Here is a 9,736-nt window from a genome sequence, read left to right on the forward strand (position 1 = left end):
CAGTGCTTTTGGGGTCGTAGAGGGATTCATTTGCTAATCTTTTAAAGGGCTACACTGTCATATAAATGGTTTGGGGGTGTAGACGTTTTGACAGGTTCTCCTTATTAGTGGCAGTGCATTGTTGGAGATAAATTGAAGGATTTCAAAGGGTAAAGCGGGCTTTACACGCTACAATATATCTAACGATGTGTCGGTGGGGTCACTTCGTAAGTGACGCACATCCGGCATCGTTAGTGGTATTGTAGTGTGTGAAACCTACGTGCGATTGCGATTGAACGAATAAACGTTGATCGCATACACGTCGTTCAAAACCTAAAAATTGAACATTGGGTTGTTCAATGTTCCCGAGGCAGCACACATCGCAGTGTGTGACACCCCGGGAACGATGAACAGATCTTACCTGCCTCCTGCGGCTCCCGACGGCAATGCGGAAGGAAGGAGGTGGGCGGGATGTTTATGTCCCGCTCTTCTCCGCTCCTCCGATTCTATTGGCTGGCTGCTGTGTGCCGTCGCTGTGACGCCGAACGTCCCTCCCACTCCAGGAAGTGGATGTTCGCCGCCCACATCGAGGTCGTATGGACGGGTAAGTACGTGTGACGGCAATTAATCGTTTGTGCGACACGGTCAACAAATTGAACGTGCCGCACATACGATGGGGGCGTGTCACATCGCATACGATATCATATGCTTAATTGTAAGGTGTAAAGCAGGCTTAACTTGCACAATTTGTAACTTGGCTGTGAATGGGAAAAAAATAATGTTGGTGTAAATTGTTCACAGATTGGAAAGTGACATTTTGTCGGAGTTTCCTGTTAACTAAATACGTGCTTTTTAAACTCAAGAAAACACCACACGAGCAGCAGGTAAACGCACTTTATTCTACAAGCCAACAGTAATTAGTCACCTTAAACGAGGGCGGTGACCCTCACTACAATAAATTATGGCATAGAAAAGACGAGGAGTGTACATGTAGCACAGGCACGCTCACTCACACATGTATAGACAGTAGTGTTCTGGAGCTCCGGAGAGTAACTGTGGGATCGGTCTATATATACACATCACCTATAGGTATACTCCACCGGTGGGGGCCACGTGACACGATGCAGGCACGTGTATGTGTGGCTACAAGCACAGATATGGCATATCAGATGACCGCACGCGTTCCAGTCATCCTTGTGTACCGCATGTCAGTCTACTTACACTCATAAATAGTTTAGTGTCTCTAGGAGGCACAGTATTATATACATACGTGTGTGAATGAGACCCTATATACAGCGTCACACACATCTACTCGCACCTACTTCTAGGATTCAGCATACTATAGCCATACGCAGATGGACCATTATGTGCGGTGTATATGGATGTACATAGAGGATGGTATATATGTGATGGGACGTCTCGCTGGATATTATTCCTGTGAATGGAGACCTGGGCTAAATGCTGGAATGTGGTTAGTGCCATCAGGATACACAGATTATAAAATGCGTCTGTTCGCTGCAATCTTTCATTATTTTTGTACCTACGTTTTTCTTTTGGACAGGGGCTTGGAGATCACTGTCCTTTATAAAGCAAGACAGCCCTTAATGAAGGCAGCAAGTGTCCAAGAACGTTATTGGAAAGTTGGGTCCATCCTGCTGTCCACCATTTTTCTCTGCCATTGATGCTCCAGTCATTGGTAATCTCTATATGATCTCTCCTGTCAAGAAAGCAGCAGAGGTAGATACATCCCCACCCGGGTACGTTCTGATAATGGGGCACACGAACTATTCAAGAGCTCAAGCGTTATGGACATTTTATAAGATTTCAGAAAAAAATCACTAAAAGAACTGCAATGTGTAAAGTAAAACAGTCCGAGGTTCCATCATTGGACACATACAATACTGCGCAAAGGTTTTAGACTGCGGAAAAGAATCTTAAAAAATAGAAGTGTTAATGGTTAATTTTTATCAATTAAAATGCAAAGTGAATGAACAAAAGAGAAACCTAAATCGCATCAGTATCTGGTGACCGCCTGTCGCCTCCATCACTTCTTCTCGGTCACTTGACCAAAGTTTATGGGAGCTCGGCAGGAGATTATTTCAAAGATCTTGCAGACCTGACCCCAGATCTTCTGTATATGCGGATTGTGCGGATCCTTCTGTCTTCTGATCCCAGACAGACGGGATGATGTGAGATCAGGGCTCTGTGGGCCGGATCATCCCTTTCAGGACTCCTTGTTCTTAATGACATTGGCTGGATGTTTGGCTCATTGTCCGACTGCGGAATCAATTTGGAGCCAATCAGATGCCTCCTTGATGGAGAATTATCTGTCTTGAAGAAACCATTAATCCTGATCAGACCTCCAACTTTATTTGCTGAAGTGCAGCCCTGAATCTGCAGGACCCTCTAACCATACGTCACTGCTCTGCAGACCCCCATTATTGTCCCGCTCTCCAGCCCTTCAAGAACAAACTGCTTGTTGCAGATGACTATTTTACATTTTACTTCTCAGTCCAGAGACCTGTTCTAGTGCTTTTGAGCAGAGTTGCATCATTTGGCCTTCTTTTCATGTAGAATATAATTCTGCCATGAAGACGACTTCTGGACAGGCCTCTCTAAACATGGTTGTAGCTGGGTCTCACTAATAGCGGTTAGGTCTGAGCTGATGGCACTGCTGGACATCTTCCAATATCATAAGGGAAGTAAACACAATGTGTCTTTTATCTGCTAAGTTCCTTTGGCCAATCATAGCATCTATGGTTTCTAACATTGCCCATTTCTTGGTGCTTCTTCAAAAGAGCTTGAACAGTGCACCATGAAACTCCAGTTTGCTGTGAAATCTTTGCCTGGGAGACACCTTGCTAATGCAGTATAACTACCTTGTATCTTGTTAGTGCATTCAGTCTCACTATGGTGTATGAAGTCAATGATACTGGCACCCAAATGGTGTGAAGATAAATTCAAAATTTTATTTTCAAACCAAGATTATAGTGCTCCTCTCACAGACGTCTCCTGGCAATCCGTACTGATGAAAATCTAATTTTCACAGAAAGTATCATTGACTTCATATTACGGGTTTGGATCCGACTGGCGCATCACGAACTGTAGCAGTACCACAGTTTATTTTCAAATTGTCATGGCGTATGACCTGTGAAATGAAACTGTCTTCCACATCATCACCTTTGTAGCAGAGTTTGTCTGTTCCTCACCCAGTTTTATCCCTCCTACACTGCTTTTTCATTTTCAGTTGATGACTGTTTCCACCAACATATGAAAGTGATGATCCTTATCACCTACCCCCTTCACGACCAATGACATACTGGTACATCATCAGTCATGTTGCGGTAATCACTGCTGGCTGCTGCGGTGAGCCGGCGGTGATCCATGCACATGTCTGCTGATTTGACCACCAGACATGTTTGGCTAACAGGTGCGGATGGATCCGTGATCCACTGGCGTCTACTTGCCACTTAGGCTGCGCTGTCAAAATGTGACAGTGCAATTTAAATGGCCGCGGCAGGGATTGTGCCATTCCCCGCCATGATCGACAGCCTCGTGATGCAATCACGGGGAGCTGATGATTGCCACGGTAGCAACGGGTCATATGGTGATCCCTGACGCTATTATGATGTACTTCCTCTAAGAGCCGACAGAGCGGCGGCTCTTAAAGGAAGTGTATTTTTGCTGATCAGAGCTGTGCAGCTCTAATCACCAGAAATGCATAAGTGATCATAAGTGAGCCATAAAGTCCCCTATGGGGACCAGTAAAATAAATTTAAAAAAAAAATTAAAAAAAAAAGTTTTTATAAATTTGGAAAAAAATAAATAAATAAATAAAGTTCAGATCTCCCCCCATTCACCCCTTGAACAAAAAAAACAGTTAAAAAAAATATACACATATTTGGTATCACTGAGTTCAGAAATGTCCGATCTGTCAAAATATAAAATCAATGAATCTAATTGGTGCATGGCGTAGCGAGAAAAAAAAACTTCCAAACGCCAAAATTACATTTTTTGGTCGCCATAAATTTTTTTTTAAAATGCAATAACAGGCGATCAAAACGTATAATTAAAAACGTCAGCCCGAGACACAAAACATAAGCCATCACTGAGCACCAGATCCCGAAAAATGAGAACGTACGGGCCAAAGCACAATTCTTTTTTAGGAGAAACGTTTGAATTTTTTTAACCCCTTAGATAAAAGTAAAAGTATACAAGTTTGGTATCTACGAAGTCATACTGACCAGAGGCATCATACTAACACGTCAGTTTTACGATATATTGAATACTGTGAATAAAATACCTGAAAAACAATCATGCAATTGTACTTTTTTTGCAATTTCACCGCACTTGGAATTTTTTTTTGTTTTCCAGTACAATATATGGTAAAACTAATGGTTGATTTCAAAAGTACATCTCGTCACACAAAAAAATAAGCCCTGATATGGCAAGATTGACGGAAAAATATAAAAGGTATGGCTCTCGGAAGAAAGGGAGCAAAAACCAAAAGTGAAAAACGAAAAATTGGTTACTCATACACCTGACTATAATCCTACAAAATCCCTGACTTTGTGCAGGTGACCTAGAAGATTTAATACTGATTTGAAGACAAAGGGTGACACCAAATACTGATGGGATATAGATTTTTCTTTTGGTCATTCACTTTGCATTTTAATTGATAAAAATAAACTCGTAACACTTCTATTTGTAAAATTCTTACTTTGCAGCATTTTTCTCCCATCTGCCTCAAACGTTTGCACAGCAATGTATATAGTGGCCCCCTAATATTGCTGTGTACCGTGTGTATTGGAAGCAGTGTATATGTCCGGGAGAAGTCTAACCGGGCCAGTGTCACTTTCAGGAAACCTTATCACTGGTGAGTAGCACATGACAGTCTCCTGTGTACCTCAGTGGTCGCCAAACTGTGGCTCCGCAGCTATCGGTAAACTACAATTCCCAGCATGCCCTAAAATCCGCAGCAGCTGGAGAGTCACGGAATGGAGATCACTAGTGCAAGGAGCCATCAGCCAAGTAAGGAGACTACATATGGGAGTGAGGAGCGAGGAGAAGGACTATGCGCTCCAATTGTGGTGTTAAAATGTCGCCAATTTTTACTTTTTTAAAGTGCCCTCACCGCGCTAATAAATAAGAGGCTTGATTTATTGGAAGGGTGCGGTGCTGCCCACGTATTTACCATAGTGTATCCCTGAAATTGGCATAAACTAGAGTGGAAGCCTATGCCAGCTCATACATTGCTGCCCAAGATGCAGAGGTGCAAGATGCAGATGTGCACGTCTACTGGCACATTTACCCAGAGCCTTTCCTTTAAACAGTAAATGTCCCTAATAGTGAACACCGCTCCTCTGCAAAACTATTCATCGGACTGAGCTGCTTCATTTTGCATTCTCAATACTAAATGAAGCAGCTCAGTATGATAAATAATGCATTACCGCAATAAAACCCATTGGAGACAGGATTCAGTGAGAGTGACCCCAGCAGCGCACCACCTCCGTGTACCGGTAAGTCTGGCATTGCGCGTATATAATATATGTAGAAACATATATGAGGCGAGTATACATACTAGTATCTGTCTTCTAGAAACACGACGTAGCCTTATTGCACAAATATATGTATAGAGAAATATACTAAGTGAAGGCCAGGCTGTCCGATTTCTCTATCAGTACATGTATCCATCTGATTTGCAGGTATCCCCACAACAATAGCGTTCAGCTTAGATACATGTAGACACTGTACAGGTTTCTGATCAGCCGATCTGCAGACATTGCATGAATTCCCTCAGAAACATCAGTTCAAGACACTGGATTCTCAGTTAATCCCATTTTAAACAATGAGCGACACCATAGTCCACGAGGAAGCGAAATCTCCCCAATCGATGATCATTGCACATCAACAACTCAATGGCTGCTTCTTGGTGTAAGTAGGCCGCACACCTGCACACAGAGGAATCGGCCATGTCAGGGGACGTACTTCTGTTTATAATGGATGAATTATCTAGAAATCAGTGTGACAAAAATATCCAACCTCATGAATGAGAGTCAGACAGGGCACCTCAGTGGCCACACTGGTTCTTATGTATGATCATTAGCCCTCAAAATGGCCGTCTCCACTGTTTCCAGGTGATAGGTCTGAGAAGCCAACACTATAGTGTTCCCCCTTCTTTATCATACATTAGCTTATTTTCTGGCAGATGATAGAAGGAGGACACCCCATAAGAGCACTAAGATGGTGTTTCACCCACTTAAGGTCATCAGGAAAAGCCTAGAACCCCATCCCAAGCAGATCCTCAAGTGTCTCCAGGAGATACTTCCACCACCAGATCCCCATCAGTTCTCTTCCTTGGTGGTCAGGCCCTTCCTGGGTCATATATGACTATATATGAGGATATAGAAGGAGTTACAGGTAATTCTTATCATAGCTGGGATCATAGATGTAACCATATCCCTTGTTCTTTACAATATGGATGGTCTTTCCCAGGGTCAACACATCTCATGTGAGATCTCTATAAGGGATCTAAATGAACAGGACAATACTGATTTCCTAATGTTTCCTCTTACCTCTCTCTATAATAATTAATAATGAGCAGAAGGAAAAGACGGTCGGGACCGAGGGAGAGTTGAAACTCGTCGTACACATTTTGCTTATAAACTAAAAATACTGTAAAAGTGAGGAGATTCCTTCTCAACGTACGGCACGTACCGCACTCCCCTCCTAGTAAAGGTGGAGGGATGACAAGACGGTGCCTACTGTCATGTCGATACAAGGTGATGCAGCGTCATGTAGGACAATACTGAAGGACACCATGTGCATCAGTCATTTGTGGTGCAATGCTACCATTCAAGGTTTGAAGTCTTTGTAGAGCAGGGGCAGCTTGTGCTTGAGTGGGTGAGAGGGGCAGAAGAAGACTAGACGGGCAGTGCAGGAAGGAGATTATATTGCTGATTCCATTATGGAGGGAGTACCCTTGGGTGGAAGTGCAGAAGGCAAGCCCGGGTAAGACTTCTCTAGTCACACTCAAATCTGTCCTCCAGATCAAGAGAGCTCCATAACAAGTCCCATCCACTGACCCCGGAGTAAATCTTCTCATTTTGAAGCCTCGGAGGATTTCCAGCACTGCTTCTATACTTTTTTTAAGTCCTCATCCAATGTAGGTCTCCATTATTACTTGCCCCTTCATTTGCCACTCTACCTCCACTCGCTGCCCCCCACCAGTGTTACACAGTTGGGGTTTCAATAATGCCTTGCCCTGTTCCTCCACCACCCACCGCTCCTCCTCCACTCGCCCCGGCCCTATGCCGCCTCTCACAGTGACCGCGATGTCTCATAAAGCTGTCTCTCCACATAAACTTCTTGGCACACACTTCACACTCGTACGGTTTGACTCCGGTGTGCGTCTTCATGTGTTCAGTTAGGTGATGCTTCATCTTGAACTTTTTTCCACAGACGGGGCAGTCAAATGGTCGAAGGTTGAGATGCATATTGACGTGACGATCACGCATACTCTTGTGGGAGAATGCCTTTCCGCAGTGGCACAGGAATATTTTGCCACCTTCTCCTTGGCTTGTCCCGGTTCCTCCTTGCCCAGCTGCCCCATGTCCTGATGGCAGTAACAGTAACTGGTTCCCTTGCATATCCAGAGGCAGAAGAGGAGGCCCCTGTGGGTAACAGGTGCCATTGCCAGATGCTTCTTCATACGGCATCCCATCTGAAGGCTCACAGAAATTCACCTGTTCTTCTGGAGCATTGAGAGTGCGGACATCACTGATACTCAGTTTTTCCTCTTCTTCATCTTCCTCAAGCTCTTCTTCATCCTCCTCCTCCTCTTCACCTTCACATGTCAGTAACAGACCCTGGTGAGGCCGCTCTTTTTTGACGAAGACCCAGTGTCTCTGAGGAACAATGCTTGGCCTTCGGTAACTGGAGCAGCTAGCCACAGACGCCTCCTCCCCGGATGGTTCTTCTTCTATGCTGGCTTCTTCTGCAGCTTCGCTCGTGACATCACTCCGTCTTCTACTCCTGTCTGGTTCAGGTGGCGCCTCACGTGGACTAAAGTAGTTGCTGCTGCTGGGGGACTGGTTCTCACTGGCTCTGCCGGAGTGAGGTCTCTGTGGCGTGGGCCCACGGCTGCTCGCAGCCCCTTCAATGCTGCCGGCACTGCTGTTGGCACGGGACTCCTTAAGAAGTTCTGAGCATTTATCCACAACGTGCCACATCTGAAGCACGCTGCCCACTGTCAGGTAATTGACAATCTCATCTGCCAGCATAGTCAAGCGGCCCGTGTAGGCAGCGCATAAAACGGCTTCAAATGCCCCAGGGTCGACCACACCTGGCAAAGCCACACAGCTCATTCCTTTCAACAGCACCTGATCGTGGAAGTATGGTGAGGAGGCGGCAAGCACGGCGCGGTGAGCACGGAACACGCGGCCTTGTGCATGGATGGACACATCGCACAGCTTCCCTTCCACTCGCTGCTGGTTCAGACTCTCCAGGAGGGAGCTGGCCACATCTGGGAAGTCCACATGTATGAGGGGACCAGCGGCGTCCATGATCGCACAGGAAGAGTGGGGGGAGCACCTAAAAAGAAACAAAAACATTCCTATAAGGACACGGAAATAATGTAGAACTCGTAAGAAGCAATATAAGAACACATTAAAAGCCTGATATCAATTCACCTGTCTGCTACCTATGGGGACAGGAGGCCCGTGACACTGTATGCCTGGACACCCTAAGGCTCTGTTCACACGTCACCTTCTAATCCAACATATTTTTCTGCGTCAGAAGTTCTAGGATAAGCCTCGGATCTCTGCAGCGGATCCACACTAGAATCGGCCTCATTGTTATGGTAATAAAAGTGGCTAATCAGTGGCTCGGACGTATAGAATAAGTGAGCAGTAACTGGCTCGCTGTTTAATTCTGCAGCAGATTTTATCCTCAGTGGTATAGAACATTTATGTGTAACTTTTATTCTGCAAATGAATAAGGCCGCAAAACCCTGGATGGATGGGATGTGGATTGTGTTCAGATCATACATCAGATGTGAACAGAGGAGTCCTTTTCATTTCTCGCTCTCGGGGTTTGCACGTGGACCGTCATGTGGCGGCTCATACAGCAGTGTCTACCACAATGCCAGTGACCACGCCAAGTCTCCAATTGAATGTTCAGATTTGTCTATATCAAGGGGAGAGTTATTAATGCCGGCGCAAGAGAAAATCGGCACGCCGGGGCCAATCACGATCCAGCTCTCATCTCTCAGACTACCTGAAGAAAATGAAAGCAGGGCTCTGATTGGCTACCGTAGGCAGTGGTTTCACTTTTTAAATAAATCTCCCTCCTGAGATAGTGACTGAAACGTAAATTAAATCTCCCCAGAAAACTAAACCTGAAAAGTTGGTGAAAATAACCAGTAACACAGGGAGCCGACGTAGCAGGAACCGGGGCCCTACTGCCTAATGGGGCCACATAGAGGATGTGTACAAGCTGCGGGGTGATGGACAGATCGCAAAAAATCCCAAAGAATATCAAAGGATCGTTGCATTCACTTCTCAAACAGCTGAAAAAAGTGCAGCCGGGCTGAAGAACAGAGACCATACGAGAAATGGCTGCAGAACGACCGGGACAAAGCAGACTGCGCTGTGAAAGAATGCTGAGGGTTGTAGTCCCACAGCTGGGGAGTCGCAGATGGAAAGAAACTGCTAAAGAACAAAACTGACAGTCCTTCAGGAAGACTGCACGGCACGTG

General features: G+C 45.2%; 2 protein-coding genes across 2 annotated transcripts in view; both read right to left on the reverse strand.

Moving 5' to 3' along the window:
- RGL2 (ral guanine nucleotide dissociation stimulator like 2) overlaps window positions 1–9,736 on the reverse strand; it is a 187,615-nt gene that overhangs the window by 77,706 nt on the left and 100,173 nt on the right. The window lies entirely within an intron of this gene.
- ZBTB22 (zinc finger and BTB domain containing 22) overlaps window positions 859–9,736 on the reverse strand; it is a 20,496-nt gene continuing 11,618 nt past the window's right edge. The window contains exon 2 of the mRNA XM_075323204.1: window positions 859–8,571. Within this exon, the coding sequence (XP_075179319.1) occupies window positions 7,212–8,543 (1,332 nt within the window). The 5' untranslated portion in view covers window positions 8,544–8,571 and the 3' untranslated portion in view covers window positions 859–7,211. The remainder of the gene's footprint in view (window positions 8,572–9,736) is intronic.

Source organism: Anomaloglossus baeobatrachus, chromosome 9 (assembly GCF_048569485.1).
Source record: "Anomaloglossus baeobatrachus isolate aAnoBae1 chromosome 9, aAnoBae1.hap1, whole genome shotgun sequence".
NCBI lineage: Eukaryota > Metazoa > Chordata > Amphibia > Anura > Aromobatidae > Anomaloglossus > Anomaloglossus baeobatrachus.